Raw genomic sequence first — 16,493 nt, forward strand, 5'->3', positions numbered from 1 at the left:
GAAAGAGTGCTGGGCTGTCCAAAAGGCCAGTGCTGCGGTCTGCTGTGGGGACTGTCGGCCTCAAGTGAGGTTTACTGTGATTCCTGCAGGGAAACAGGAGCACTTTGGTCAGCAAGTCTGACCATAAAAATGACAATGCCTCAGCAAATAGTTGCATTTAATATATTCATCTTAGTCCAAACCTAATCACTGCGAAGAGACAAAAGTTTCAACATCACTATAAAGATAACTCAGTTTGTTTCCCACCCTGCGAATTAACAGACATTCTATCAGAGGTACAGTGGGTACGGAAAGTATTCAGACCCCCTTAAATTTTTCACTCTGTTATATTTCAGCCATATGCTAAAATCATTTAAGTTCATTTTTTTCCTCATTAATGTACACACAGCACCCCATATTGACAAAGAAACACAGAATTTTTGACATTTTTGCAGATTTATTAAAAAAGAAAAACTGAAATATCACATGGTCATAAGTATTCAGACCCTTTGCTGTGACACTCATATATTTAACTTAGGTGCTGTCCATTTCTTCTGATCATCCCTGAGATGGTTCTACACCTTCATTTGAGTCCAGCTGTGTTTGATTATACTGATTGGACGTGATTAGGAAAGCCACACACCTGTCTATATAAGACCCTACAGCTCACAGTGCATGTCAGAGCAAATGAGAATCATGAGGTCAAAGGAACTGCCTGAAGAGCTCAGAGCCAGAATTGTGGCAAGGCACAGATCTGGCCAAGGTTACAAAACAATTTCTGCTGCACTTAAGGTTCCTAAGAGCACAGTGGCCTCCATAATCCTTCAATGGAAGACGTTTGGGACGACCAGAACCCTTCCTAGAGCTGGCCGTCTGGCCAAACTGAGCTATCGGGGGAGAAGAGCCTTGGTGAGAGAGGTACAGAAGAACCCAAAGATGACTGTGGCTGAGCTCCAGAGATGCAGTCGGGAGATGGGAGAAAGTTGTAGAAAGTCAACCATCACTGCAGCCCTCCACCAGTCGGGGCTTTATGGCAGAGTGGCCCGACGGAAGCCTCTCCTCAGTGCAAGACACATGAAAGCCTGCATGGAGTTTGCTAAAAAACACCTGAAGGGGACTCCAAGATGGTGAGACCAAGATAGAACTTTTTGGCCTTAATTCTAAGCGGTATGTGTGGAGAAAACCAGGCACTGCTTATCACCTGTCCAATACAGTCCCAACAGTGAAGCATGGTGGTGGCAGCCTCCTGCTATGGGGGTGTTTTTCAGCTGCAGGGACAGGACGACTGGTTGCAATCGAGGGAAGGATGAATGCGGCCAAGTACAGGGATATCCTGGACGAAAACCTTCTCCAGAGTGCTCAGGACCTCAGACTGGGCCGAAGGTTCACCTTCCAACAAGACAATGACCCTAAGCACACAGCTAAAATAACAAAGGAGTGGCTTCACAACAACTCCGTGACTGTTCTTGAATGGCCCAGCCAGAGCCCCGACTTAAACCCAATTGAGCATCTCTGGAGAGACCTGAAAATGGCTGTCCACCAACGTTTACCATCCAACCTGACAGAACTGGAGAGGATCTGCAAGGAGGAATGGCAGAGGATCCCCAAATGCAGGTGTGAAAAACTTGTTGCATCAGTCCCAAAAAGACTCATGGCTGTATTAGCTCAAAAGGGTGCTTCTACTAAATACTGAGCAAAGGGTCTGAATACTTATGACCATGTGAGATTTCAGTTTTTCTTTTTTAATAAATCTGCAAAAATGTCAAAAATTCTGTGTTTTTCTGTCAATATGGGGTGCTGTGTGTACATTAATGAGGAAAAAAAATGAACTTAAATTATTTTAGCATATGGCTGCAATATAACAAAGAGTGAAAATTTTAAGGGGGTCTGAATACTTTCCGTACCCACTGTATTTTTCCTTTACTTTATTTTTGACAGAGAAGTCAAACATATAAACCTGTTCCTGGGGGAGTAGTGTCCAACAGCAAGGGGTGATGTCGTTGGCTTGAAACTGTGTGATGTCGTAAATCCATTGATGAACTGGCTGCTGTGAAATGGGGGAACCTGACAATAAATAGAAAATAGATTCATCAGCTGCATTAACATGAAATCAACAAGATGTGTTTATAACAAAATGAGCAGCGAGACACACAGGAGGAGAGTGTTAAATCAGAAGCTGACTTAAGAGTTTAAATGTAAATATTTAAACATTATACCACCTGACTGACTGATGTAATATGACTGCCTTCCTACCAGTGAAATCAGGGCTGCACGATTAATCGTTTTGTGAGCATGATTTAGATCCCTGTGCGATCTCAGTCTCACGTGACAATGATTCTGCCATGTTTGCATGAACTGGGAGTTGCCTTGTTTAAATGTAAATATTTAAACATTATACCACCTGACTGACCGATGTAATATGACTGCCTTCACATCTCAATTTCAAACTACTCTCATCTTCCAGAAATCATATTTATCACAGTTTCTTTCAACCAAGTCAAATCTTCCTACCAGTGAAGGGTCAATGAAGCTGTGTGTTGCCGACCAGGCCTGCGGTGTGATGAGGCCATAGAGGGGGAACTGCTGCTGGGGGCTGTAAACAGGTGGGATGTAGTAAGACGTGTAGCGCTGGACATACGGGTTAACCTCCACTGGCCTGTAACCATTCTTTGGTATGAAAGTGTTGATAGCGATTGCCTTCGCCTTTATCCTCGCCTGGAAGAGCGAGACAGAGTAATCAGGGCTGCACAATTAATCATTTTGTGAGCATGATTTAGATCCCTGTGCGATCTCAGTCTCACGTGACAATGATTCTGCCATGTTTGCATGAACTGGCAGTTGCCTTGCAACAAACCAAGTGCTCCCCTTTTCCTTGCTAAGCTGCAATAGCAGGAACGCCTTAAATCATGTTACATGCTGTAGACAGGAAGAGAAGACTGATTCAAATACAAACCCAAGATGTTTGACATTATGAAAGATATTCTGTGCCCTCCTGCCATTATTTTTCAAACACTGCACTGCCTGCCCCTTTCACCTAGTGCCGAATAGCAGCTGATGCAGAACTATACTCATTGCTGGTATTGGTTAACGCAGCTTAGCGAGGAAAAGGGAGCACTTGGTTTGATGCAAGGGATCTGACTGCTAATGCAAAGGATTCACACAACGGCCGCCCCATTATTTATTCTCGGGGGGACAGTTTCAAATTGGGGTAAAAGTGGAGAAAATTGATTTTTACTTTCTTCTTGCAATCCAGTTCAAATGTTAATTTCTTGCAGTTTCATACTAAATATTAGCCTTTGTTTTGTTGATTTACTCCCTGTAATAAAATATGCATTTCTTTTGTTGTTTATTGCAAATCACTTGGTAGCAAACATTTCTAAACAACCACTGTGCCAGTACTATGTGGAAAAATGCACATCCCAAACACCATTTTCATTTAGCATGACAAGCTTGGAAACAAGTTGGTTAGTGCTTTACTACTGGATGTTTTCACTCAGTGTGAACAACAAGAAGAAAATGCAAAACCGAGAAAGTCTCACTTTCCATTCAGATGTCAGGGCCTGCGTACAATGCAACAGTGCAGTTTACATTTGAAAGGGTAGAAAGCACTGATGGAGAAGCTCTTCTGGTGTGGTGTTAATGGAGATTTAGTGGAACTACTCAGAACCAACATCTTAAATGAGGATCTGTGATTTCTGAATTCTTTGCTGAAAACGATGAATGTTTGTGACAATTACTAATTATGTATGAGAAAGGGTATATTTGTCTTCTGTTCCTTACTGATGAAAATTCAACATTTAAGACAGATGTGCCTGTATTTGGCTTGAAGCATATAAATAAACATAATTCTATAACCACAAAAAATAAAAGATGGATGCAAACAAAAAAGGGGTCTTGTTGCCCATCTCCTGAAATCAGACATTTTAAAGCACAAGTGATAACTCTGGTCTGTTCAATACATACATTTCCTTGTATTTCTGTTGGCATGAATTTATGGAAAGACTGATTTCAATACATGTTATAGCGTTGGACCTATGATTTGTTAGTTTGTCTTATTTGGTCACTGTTTGTCCATCCAGCCTACCTTAATTGGCTTCCCTTGGAAGGTCTTCACCTCCTCACGGAGATATTGATATGCCTTCATTATAAGACAGTGAAGAGCACAGTTAACTTCAATGTCATGACAAACATGAACGGCAACGTTGATGCACAGAATGATAAAGATACTACATGACTCCAAGAATATTACTAAGAGCACATAAAAAAAAATAGTACATCACTTTGAGAAGGTTATTTTAAGAAAAGAGCGACATCAGGGGCCACTGAGCCTCTGTTGATGTGAGTGTTAATACTTCTTACTGGAAAGGTAATCAAATGACTTAAAAAAAAGAAACAAAGATAAACAAAACAGTGATTGCAAAAAGACAAAATAAAAAAAACTAAAAACAAAGAGAAAAAATACAAAGACGTAAAATTACTGCAAAAAATGCAGAATGAACACAAAAAGATGCATAACAGCCAGAGTCTCAAAAACACTGCGAAAACACAAAATGACCACAAAGATGTGCAGAATGGCCACAGATATAAACAACCAAAGTCACTAAAATACTACAAAGACATGCAAAACAATTACAGAGACAAAACGTCCACCACTATAGGCATTTTGGGTTGCTTTCAGGTTAGGGCTCCATTGGAGGGGAGGCCTTTCATGTGTCTGTGCCCAGAGGCCCACGGTCTCATGATAAGCCAATGCACCTGAGCAGAAAGTGTTATAAAATTAAAGAAACTATAAATTAACATGTGCCATTACCTGTTGCGCATCTGCTTCTGATTCAAAGGTGATAAACCAGTTGTCATTGTAGGCAAATTCACAGTTGATGAACTTGGGTAAGTTGTCCCCTTTAAAAAGAGCCTCAACCTCCTGTGAAACAGAAGCCATTTCAGTATCTTATTGTACTAGAGGTGCACTAAAAACCACCTCTGCAAAAGAAACCAACTGCATGGCAGCAAACAAAAGTCAAACCTAATGAATTAATTATTGGTCATACAGGACAAAGTATCTTGACCATTAGTTTGACTTGGTACAAGGTGAACAGGGGAGTGCAGTGTATCAAAGTTTTACTCCTTCAGAAAAATCTAACAATTTTTAAATTATGAGATGATCACGTTGATTTACTTGCTGTGTTTACCATTTAAGCCAACGTGACACTTCTGTGCTTTTACAGGTCCAGTAAGTGCAACAGATCTCTAACCTGTCATTTTCATGTCTCTTAGAACAAACAAGCTAGCTTGCCACACCATACAAGTCAAATATCTAAAAAGTGTCACACCAAACCACAATAAGCCTGGAAACGTGACACCAGGCTGTTGTTGAGCTGAGCTGTATTTAAAAGGCTGGAGTGAATAAGTACAGTTGGCAACCACACCGTTTGCAAAAGCAAGCTCTAAAAGGTAATTTATTGTCTCAGTCATGTTGTAAATCATTTGTTGGCTCAGAATAGTTCATAGGATAATAAAGTAAAACTATGTGCCAAATACTGTTGTTTGAGCAAAATAAAAAATAAAACTGGCCTTGATTTTTGCATCCTCACTGGTTATGAATAAAGCCCTTTTCAGATAGGACACGGTAGGTGCTACACTCTGCTATCAAACTCATTCACGTCTATGTGTTGTGTGGCGCAAGAAGGTATCTGTACTGCACCGAGCTTAGCGTATGATCACGCATGCCAGCCCTGTGCGCTGCACCGTAGTTGGAAAAAACTTTAACTTGTGCATAGCACTCTGTGATGACACCAGACGCAACCAATTGCAGAGAACCTGACAGACAGACCAGGCTTGACTGAAACTGTTCCATTATGCTGAGGTAGAAAAGTGTGGTAATGACAACATAGGCATTCTGCAATTATCTGTTCTGATTTAAAAAGGACACAGAGTAATATTAACCCTCCTATAAACACACACTAGTGAGATGTTTAACTTGGATATCTGCAGGCAGGATGGGTTCCCTTGCTGCCAAGGGTTATTTAACTAACTCAGCAGTAAATACACATGGTCTTCTGCAGATTGACACATCACTGAAATGGCCCCATACCGCACCCAAGACCGCACCGGGTTCTGACTTTAACTACAGCAATAACATATTTACAGTATCCATGGATAAACACATAGACAATGTTTAATGTTTTGTCAAATACCTAACAATAAATATGAATAGACCATGAAAGCAAACTAATAATTGCGCATCAAGACTGGTTCAGTGTCCTTCATGTACAAGAGTTATGCCTGTATTTGGGGCATGAGCAGGATCTCTCAGTATATGCCCATGGAATAATTGTACACCTTATCTTGGTTGACTCATGCTGGACCAACTGCCGCAACCCAGGCACCACACACATCCACTAACCTCTATAGGTGTACTCTCTGGAACCTCTCTGAGGATCACAATGCAGCGATTCTGATTGGGTCGCACCTTCTCCCCCTTGTCATCCACCTGGACCAATGGGAGAGCTGGAGGAAGCCAGACAAATACATTTTGGATAATTGACCAAAAAATTTTATCTGTGAGATTTGGATTCTTGGTTTCAATGATTTACAGATTTGGTTTAACTAGGTTTTCCCCCTAAACTCCCTAATCTTAGTATTTTTACAATGGTAAATGTTATAAGCACTAACCTTAATGCCTTAAATTTCAAAGGGATTAAATACTATTACACGTGGCCTCATAGCAACACAGATAAGTCTATTTACAGTCTATCATCCAACTTTGAACGCATATAATCTAGAATCTGCAAACATCACTGGGCCATAAACTGAAAGTATAGCTTCAATCCAGACTGGACTAATATAAGTAGTAAATTAAATGTAAATGGTAAATGGACTGTAGTTTATATAGCACTTTCTCACAGTGTGTTGCACTGGCCAAAGCGCTTTACAGAAGATCATACACCATTCACCCATTCACGCACAACATTCACACACCGATGACGACAGGCTGCCATGCACCAGCACTAGTCATTTATGTTAACGTAACATCTTAACAGTTGTCCGTGCTCTGCTTGTACACAAGCCACAAGATTAACTATGCCTGCTAAGTTTATCTTGTCAAACAGCATTCTTAGCAGTTTTGCAGTGATCATCAGATTTCTGCTTTACTAGTGAAACCATGAAGTGGCAGATAAATGGTGGCTGCACATGACATTGTACACAAGCCACAAGATTAACTTTGCCTGCTAAGTTTATCTTGTCCAACAGCATTCTTAGCAGTTTTGCAGTCATCATCAGATTTCTGCTTTACTAGTGAAACCATGAAGTGGCAGATAAATGGTGGCTGCACATGACAAACAGAAACACTTCACATTGTGGAGTCAGTTTTTACTGGCTCCGACTCGACATTTAACTCACATCGTAAAATGTCCACGATCAGCTCCACGTCAGTGCTGAGCTTTTTGATGTGGTCCAGGTTGGCCACAGTCACAATTGGCACATACTGGTCGCTGTCCATCTGGGAGATGAGGTACATGTCACTGGCCAGATTCTCCCTGAGACGCAAAGTAGTGGCAGGTGTGGTTAGTGACATGTTAAGTTGTTGCTCAGGTAGCAAAATGATCCCCTATAACTCTGCGGCGGTGAATTTTAACCTTTATTTACTCAGATAGAAGCTAAATGTGCTTCTGATTGTGACCCACACCTGCGCTCACCTGAGAGATGTCACATTACACTTGACATTTAAACACCAAGCAGCTTTGTTTAGGAATTCCAAGGTCACAAATGTAGGCATGTGAAAGTGGTGCATTCAGGCCAAAAGATCTCAGCTACTTCTGCTGCACTTATGCAACTGAGAGCGGAATGGATTTCATAGAAGAAAATGCAACAAGTATTTCGCTTTCACTAGTTTCTTATCCAGTGTGAGAATCCCTCCCATTGCCTTTAAGTTTCTTGACATCTTTGCTACAGTCTATCCATCATGTCGTTTTCGCTTTGTTATTCCTTCTGTAGCTTTAGAGAAGCTGCCTACAAATCCAGACCATAAACTACACTTAGTTTCAGTTCTAAGTTGATAAACATGAGAAAGGAAAAAAAGAGTCAGGTTTGTGAGGGTTTGTTTCCGTCCAAACCAGCAGCTAAACCACCACCACCACAGAGGCATTCAACAGCATGAAATAAGGCTTTCATTCAGACCCTGCCTGGTGCCCACAGACAGAGGGAGAGGGAGAGATGATTTATCAGTACTGAAAACAATGCACCATCCCACAGCACACTGGTAGCAGAAACCTACAGATCTAGTTAGCCACTGATTTATCATTATAATCAATGATTTTTTTCTTTGTGTACAGATGCTGTTGATTATTTTCTCAATAAATGATTTATTTAACAAACTTGAGAGTAGCAAAACAAGAAGCCATCCATTTTAAAAACCCAACATGATATCAGTAGGCTGCTTGCTTCGTCTGACCAACACTCCAAATATCCAGTTTACTACCACGAAAGACAAAAAATGAAGTAGAAAATCTTCTCTTTTTTTTTACTTGGAAATTAATTAGAAGATTTGGTCATCCAAATTACAGTCATTTCTTTAGCTTCATTACAGTGTTCTCTTTAATCTGTTGTTCGTTCTCTCTAGTTAATTAGTTGTCTCCATCTCTTCAGAACAGGACAGATCATGCCATGTGGGAAGTTCTCCTTGGAGGTTTAGTTTATTTGTAGCAACTAAAATGTTATTAAACACAGCTCATGAATAACTAGATTACCAAGAGTTTTAAGCACAATTTTGCTCTGTCTCATCAAAGCAAGAAAGCCTATTCACCAATACTTGGAAATAAACTGACTCCTAAACCAGGATCAACAGTATTTCAGAGGAAAAATAACTAGAACGGGGTTACAGCTGAGTGATCCACAAGCCCCTCTCTTTTCTGATCTTTCTGCTCTATAATGATCGTTTAAGTGCAGCAATTTATCTTGCTGTGGCTCAATTAAAGGGCTTTTCTCCTTTGACAAGTGTGAAACTGCCACTGAGTGATGAGGAAAAGTAGATGGAGCTCAGATTTCAGCATGGTTAGCCTGTCGCTGCCATGCTTTAAAGGAATTCCTGAACAATTACAGCTTTAGTAACAAAGTGTTTTCCTTATATATATTTTGAGTACTACTAGTAGTACTAATTATATGTGATGAATGATGACAACATGACTTCAGATAATTCTGTCTATAATTGAGAGGGCCTGAATGACTAACTATACCATACTGTATCTTGGTTTTCAAGCAAAAACCTACTTGCTATAAGCTCTCTGTAATCAAACCTGCTGATAGTCTTGTTAAAATATATCCAGTACTTCATTGTGATGCAATATTTTGTAAAATAATGGAGTTAAACTTACCGGGAAAGACAGAACTCCAGGGTCTTCTTCAGGTGCTCCCTCAAGCCCTCCTGGGGATTCTCAGGCTGGGGATCACTGCCTGCTGACACACAAGAGGAAAGGTTTTGGTAAAGTAAAGAACAACTCGATTCATCACTGAGCCTGGGAACAAAACATTATTAGGAAACAGAAGCTGAACTAAACTGAATTTATAGCTGAATGGAGGTGAGAGAGAGCAGAGATGTTTGTGAAACATTCCAAGGCTCGGTAAGCTCGGAAGAAAAGCAAAAATATGTTTTATACCTGCAAGAAAAGTATTATAGGCATATAAAATATGAGAACAAATCATAAGGTTTTAAATTGGATAAAAACCTCTAATTTACTTCTTTTCAATCTATCTCTGTCACTAAACCCTAGTGCTCCCTTCAGCTTTGTTCTTGTTGTTGAAATTCCCTTCAAGTGGAGGGCTTTATAGATAAATGTCTGGTCACACACAATGTCTGGTACAGATCAATGAAACTTTAATGCTGCAATAAATTAAAGATGAAACAAACAGCTCTTAAGTGGTCAGTGTGCCTCCAGACAATAAATTCTGCCACTTGAGATTGAGCAAAGCTCTTAACACAATGCAATTTTATTCCCAACATTAAGACTCAAAAAGTAAAATAGAGACAATATTACTAGCATCACTCAGAGGGTTCAACACTGTACAACAGTGATAATTCACTTAACCTGTCAACCAGAACAAGAGAAAATCAGTCTCAGCCGACCACTTGGGCTCAGCTGCATTATAATGTAAAATAATTTCTCATAGTATTAAAAACTATGTTTTAATCAAGGCCCAAGACTCTTCAGGTATTAAATCAAACTAGGAATGCGCTGGTACCAGTACCGAGTTTGAGACCACCCTCTAGTACTTGTATTCAAATTCGCCCAATACTACACTCTGACACCACTTAATGACAAGATTAAGTTACCCTTGTTCTGGTTGAGCAGGTAGACAAAGGACAAGAAATTTCAGCAGTCTGGGGACACTGAGACATAAGGCCAAAGTAAAGCCGACCCCAAGCTCTGTGTCTCTGCTGTATCATGGGGACAGATGCACAGAGCAGAGTAGCAATTGACAATGCTCAATACTTGCAACAAAATCCACTAGTAACAGAGAGAGCAGGAGTAAAAAACTGCTGAACAAGCAGAACACAAAATTAAAGAAACACGACTTCTTCACATGCCCTGTGGTTGACTTGCACAGTCCCATTCGCACAATAAATCAATACAGTGCTTGTTCTGCTGATTGCAGTGAAATCTTGTGGACAAGAAAAACAAACAATTTAATGTAGTCAACGTCTGAGTCTAATGAGTTCTGTGTATGAAAATGAGCTGAATTTGTGTGAAATTTGAGGCTGAGACGGAGCAGCATCGGTCCAGCAGTAGAGAATGTAGCCAGAGATCGTAGCCTGTTTAATGCACGCACCCTCTTTAGTCAAAATGTTAAACTGTCGACTGTGACATTATGTGCTCCTAAACATTTGCATTTGTCGCAGAGCTCACAAAATAATTTCATTCCAACAGTGAGTCCCACTCCTAGAACAGTTAACCACTGTGTTTGAATATGTTAATATGCTATCTATGAATATGGATAAAATTAAATTTATGGTATTTGGGAATCGTAGACTAGATAACGAACTGCAAGTGAAACTAAGGGGAGTCATAATAGAACGAGTATATGAAATTAAATTTCTAGGTGTCATAGTGGATGATAAATTCACCTGGAAATCTCATATCAGATATATTCAGCATAAAATAGCAAAAAACATATCGATATTGGCAAGGGTTAGACATAAAAGCACTACGTATTTTGTATTCTTCGTTGATTTTACCATACTTTGAGTATGGCGTTGAAAACTGGGGAAACACATACATAAGCTCACTTCAACCATTGTATATATTACAAAAAAGAGCGATAAGAATTGTGCATAAGCTGGGATATAGGGATCACACCAATGGAGCTTTCATACAGTCTAAATTGTTAAAGTGGAGTAAAACTATGGAATAATTTAAGTATGGACATAAAAAACAGTAAGAAAATTGATGAGTTTAAACACAGATATAAAGGTATGTGTCAATCAAGATATGGGCAAGAACAGGCTTAATGATTAATCAGGTGGGAGTGTGGATGTAGAACAAAATTATCTATGTAGTAATACTGCTTGCAAACCAATGATGATAAGATGATGTTAGGGGGTAGGACTAGATAAGTCTAACTTCTTCCTACTCCGTTCAAGCATGTACTAGGTATAAGCAAATTGAAAATATATTGTGGATATGTGTGGAATTACGTGTGGTTACATATTGACTGTTGTTACATGTTTGAAAGAATAAATAAATCAAATCAAATGTTGTGTAGTAGGCTTCAGAAATTTAGTCCGTTACATGTTATAGTCAATCACAGGGGTGAGAGTGCTGCATTTGTTTACACAGCAAGTTGCAGGTGAATATGTACAGCTTCCTATTGCGTATATTTAATAATAATCAAAAAGAACATTCAGAAAATTATAAACCATTTCTGAAGTTGCTGCATATTTATGTTACTTGTAATTTACAACAGAAACTGCATTATTATTTAGTGCTGTACTCAGTACTGGCAAGTGCTCAAATCTAAGTACGTGTACTGGGTGTACATAGCAATAGCCAATACACTAAAAAGGATGCCAATATAAATTCCCCTTTACAGATGCACCGATCAACTGGCGGAGGACGGAATTGAGCAGTCTTCAGTGTGATCGGTCTTGAACAATCACTTCAAGATATCCGAATTTATGCTGATCAGTTTTAAAAGGCCCAACAGTCCGCGGCTCAGACCAAAAGCGTAGTGTGTACAGCACGCCGCATCTTGTGTGCACCTCAAGCAAGGCTCGTGTCTGTACAGAGCACATTCACTCACGCAGTGGAAGTGCTTAGTGTACAAACAGTGCACAGAGCAGTCTACAGAAACACCTTGGAGAAGAGAAGCTACATCCAAATCTCCAACAAACCACCATAAAATACAGCAAAAACAAGCTACACAAACTTCACAAAGAACTGTGTGCTCAGTAACACTTCTGTTTCTAGTACCTGTTGCACCTGTTTATGTGTGAAGAAGTACAATAGTTGAAAGCTTTTTTTTTAACAAGATGGAAAACTTTAATACAATGTTTTATTTTTATTACGACAACTTTTCTTTAAAGTTACAAAAATGTCTGTATGCTTTCAAGTACAGTTCTTAGAAAGAAAGAACACCTGATTCAGCCAAAATCTGAAACAGGGATCATCCCAGAAAGTTGCAATCAGTGCATCTCTAGTAAAAAGTGGTATCAGTGCAACCCTAATTCACACCAGGTCATATCACTCATTAGGTTGTCCTGTCTGGCTGAGGACAATACACAACTGCATTAACAGTGTATGACTGGACACCGAACAAAGTCGCCAGACCTTGTAGACACAGGGTAACAAAAACTGAACCCCAACTTCTGTGCAACTAGCCCAGAGCCTGCTCTGACATATAACCAATCACTAACCAGCCCACCTGTGTGCAAAGGCTGCCCAGGCTCGGGGTATACTGTGTAGGCTGGTTCAGAGCACTCCACACTGATGGAGGCCACAGTGGTCGGCTCGGCCAGCATTACTGGCACTGGTGGAGGCTCATCTGGGTTGGTTAGTAGGGGCTTCCTGCAAGCTTTGTCATCACTGGCTTCATAGTCTGTGGCAATCAAGAAGGAGGTATAATAATTATTAAAGGAATGTCGCTGGGGATTGAAAGTGAAGACAAAGTGCCTCACATCTGAGCCCAATCTCCAAATTAACTAAATGTTTATAATGCTTTCACAGCACTAATTCCAAAACAATCAGAGCAACCCATAATCACCAGTATGCTACTCCAGTGTTTCCCCCTGCGTGATGTCACACTCTAGCTCTCTCCTTTCAAATGAAAAATGTCCAAAATCACCATAAAATGTACATCGTGATCATTCAAAAACCATAACAAATATCAAAAAGCTGAAAATAAGATTAATAGCTGAATCTTTTTTGTCCCATTTAAAGATTGAATGGTGTCTGTAGCTGAAGGTATGCTGAAGTTAAGGCTGAAAGAGGAGGAAGTAGGATTATCTGAAGATCCCGTCAATTTGTTTCAAATGTGAAAAATGTATTTTAAAAGCTAAATATTTTTAAAAGTATAAAAAAAAGCTGAATGAAAGCATCCATGTCCTTACAGAGCTGAACACTTTGATGTTTGAATGGTTTTTTTAGCTGAAAATATGCTAAAGTAGTTAGCAACTGAAAAACATACAGAAGTAGTAGTGGCCAAAGGTTTATAGAAGTATCACAACAACACACAATAAAACTATATCAAAAAATCTCAAGTTGGTGCAAACTGCAGTTTAAACTGCTCAGCAATTTGAAACAAACTTGTGCTATTTTCATAATTATTGCTTATCAAAAAACAATATAACTCAATCTAAATACATTTCCATTTAAACTTTGATTTAAATCTATGAGGTCAACAAACTGGAACTTAGAACCACGGGCTATATTTGGGGTTCTTTAACCACTCTGGATCCCAGCCACGTGTTCTGTTTTCTTCTACCCTTCTATTTGCTGGTGTGGTTGCAGCTTGTGTTTGACCTGTAACCTGTATAGCTGCCCCACCAATGCTTATGCCAACACCAAGGTCCTCGCTGTCCCCTTCTGCCCCTCTCACCTCTCTCCTTTCTACCACTCTACCTCATCTTCATTTGTCTCCAGAGTTTTGGGAAAAAAAACGGTTTTGGCTGAGCATCCCCTGGTTTCCTCATCTTAGGTGGTGTCATGCTCAGGTTACCATTAATAGCTGCCAAATAACTAACATTAGTTGCTTTATGGAAAATCATATCGCCTTTACTCAAACGATTATAACGACACTGATTACTGACACATCATAATGTTGGTGTAACATACTGAAAGTGCAGACAAGAGACAAACAGAATGACACTGCAGTTCCACAAGAAAATATTAATCACCACAGACTTACTGCCTGGGTGAAGAATCACTGAAAATAATGCCTTATTTCCATAAACTTCATTGTACATACAAAACCCATTAAGAGCGGTATTCTCAGGTTCATGCTTCTCCCAGGTTTGTTTGTTTGTTCTTACCAAAGCGTTCAGAAATGAATCAGACTGAAGTGAGGAGGAGACGTACAGAGAGGCTCCTGACAGACGCCCAAATGCAAATAATTATTTCTAAATGAGTGAATATTGGGACGGTATTACATTTTAAATATTGCCTGTTGTGTAGGCATGGCAGGTCACCATGCCTGTACTATTGCAGGGAATACACTGTACTCTGAATGAAGGACAGTGAGTGGTTAAGGAGGAGGAAGCAGTTACTGTAAGAGTTTCCTCCCAACACTAAATTCATGATAAGCATGTAGCGGTGAAAAAGTCCTCTCCAGTCTCCTGCATTAAATGTTCCATAAATGTTCTTGCCAACATAAGAGATGAAACAGGCCGGGGTGTCAGAGTCAAATGCAGACTAATCAATAATTTGTGTTTCACCACCATATCCATGTTGCCTCTGCTCTGCCTATACTTGGCTCGGCACATTAAAATGAGTGATTAAAGTAATTCGTGTAGAGGGAACAGTGACTGTGGTTAGAATATTCATAGCTCGTACTAAATTGAAAATGAATGATTAAACAGGTGTCTAAGTGTGACGAGAAAAGTGACAAGAATGGGCATGCTGGAAAGTAAAATAAGGGTTTGTCAGTAGAGCCAACCTGTTCAACAAATCAATGCAGCATAATTATTACAGATATGATGCACTGGTTTATACACTGGCAGATGATCAGTAAATAATCAGCATTCTAACACTTCCAACTCCATTTAGAATTTAAACTCCACCTGACCTGTCTATTCTGTTCAGTGTTTCAAAATTAAAAGACCACACATCGTGTTCGTGCCCAAGTGACGCTTCAACTCCTTTCAGAAACTCAATGACAACCAAAACATCAACTCCTTTCTGTGTTTCACATCCTGATATTTAAATTTTCAATGTTTCAACTAGGGCTGGGTGATATACTGAAATCATTTGATTAGTTGGTGAGGTCTCTCTTGAAAATAAGCTTTGTAATCTCAACAAACACCCATAGTTCATAAAGGAAATAAAATGACCATAATATACTGCATATGTGAATATATGTGTTTCCATATGGAGTGGATTTACACTTTGTTTCATTTGCAATAATGGCCCAAAAAAGATGCTATTCATAGAGGAAGTCTGCGTATTTTACAACCGAAATGGCTGGCTGACCTTCTGGGCCGGGATCGGCCAAACTATCACAGCCTTCCTTCCATGGCTGCAGGGCAGCTGTTGTGGTATCAGTACTCCCACTGGGGTCCAGGCTAAACATGTGGTTGCCCCATGCTTTCGCATTGGGGTTGAGGTCTGAAACCTTGGCGGATTCCTGTGAACAGAACAGAAAGTTTGGTCAGAGATGTCAGCTGATGACCATCTGCACACAGACAGTGAATTATTAAAAAAGACAAATGCTTACCCACTCATATCATTACACATTTAATGTAACTGTCACTCATTTTTGGAAAAAATGTTAATATAAATGGTCAAACTACAAGTTGGTACTTTATTTCTTACTGCCTCCATCGTATGTGAGTGGATGGATGGGTGAATCGACAAAAGTGCTTTGTCCAGGTAAGGTAGAAAATGCCACACACATGCACCCCATTTACCATTTGTTGTTCACCAGTAATTATATCACTGAAAGATGAAATATTTACAGTGGGTACGGAAAGTATTCAGACCCCTTAAATTTTTCACTCTGTTATATTGCAGCCATATGCTAAACTCATTTAAGTTCATTTTTTTCCTCATTAATGTACACACAGCACCCCATATTGACAGAAAAACACAGAATGTTGACATTTTTGCAGATTTATTAAAAAAGAAAAACTGAAATATCACATGGTCATAAGTATTCAGACCCTTTGCTGTGACACTCATATATTTAACTTAGGCTCTGTCCATTTCATCTGATCATCCCTGAGATGGTTCTACACCTTCATTTGAGTCCAGCGGTGTTTGATTATACTGATTGGACGTGATTAGGAAAGCCACACACCTGTCTATACA

The 16,493-nt window shown here is 39.7% G+C and overlaps 1 protein-coding gene across 7 annotated transcripts in view; it reads right to left on the minus strand.

Moving 5' to 3' along the window:
* The window catches only part of larp4b (La ribonucleoprotein 4B), a 44,115-nt gene that overhangs the window by 10,950 nt on the left and 16,672 nt on the right, over positions 1 to 16,493 (minus strand). For 4 of the 7 annotated variants that reach the window (XM_020625386.1, XM_020625388.1, XM_020625389.1 and 1 more), the window contains 10 exons: positions 15,657 to 15,810; positions 12,895 to 13,068; positions 9,351 to 9,432; positions 7,381 to 7,517; positions 6,383 to 6,486; positions 4,790 to 4,900; positions 4,064 to 4,117; positions 2,491 to 2,694; positions 1,937 to 2,043; positions 6 to 83 (listed from right to left, as the gene is read on the minus strand). In XM_020625386.1, the coding sequence (XP_020481042.1) occupies positions 6 to 83; positions 1,937 to 2,043; positions 2,491 to 2,694; positions 4,064 to 4,117; positions 4,790 to 4,900; positions 6,383 to 6,486; positions 7,381 to 7,517; positions 9,351 to 9,432; positions 12,895 to 13,068; positions 15,657 to 15,810 (1,205 nt within the window). The remainder of the gene's footprint in view (positions 1 to 5; positions 84 to 1,936; positions 2,044 to 2,490; positions 2,695 to 4,063; positions 4,118 to 4,789; positions 4,901 to 6,382; positions 6,487 to 7,380; positions 7,518 to 9,350; positions 9,433 to 12,894; positions 13,069 to 15,656; positions 15,811 to 16,493) is intronic. The other 3 variants (XM_020625387.1, XM_020625390.1, XM_020625392.1) reach the window with 3 other exon arrangements.

The sequence above is a fragment of the Monopterus albus genome, unplaced genomic scaffold (genome assembly GCF_001952655.1).
Source record: "Monopterus albus unplaced genomic scaffold, M_albus_1.0 scaffold354.1, whole genome shotgun sequence".
In the NCBI taxonomy this organism is placed as follows: Eukaryota; Metazoa; Chordata; class Actinopteri; order Synbranchiformes; family Synbranchidae; genus Monopterus; species Monopterus albus.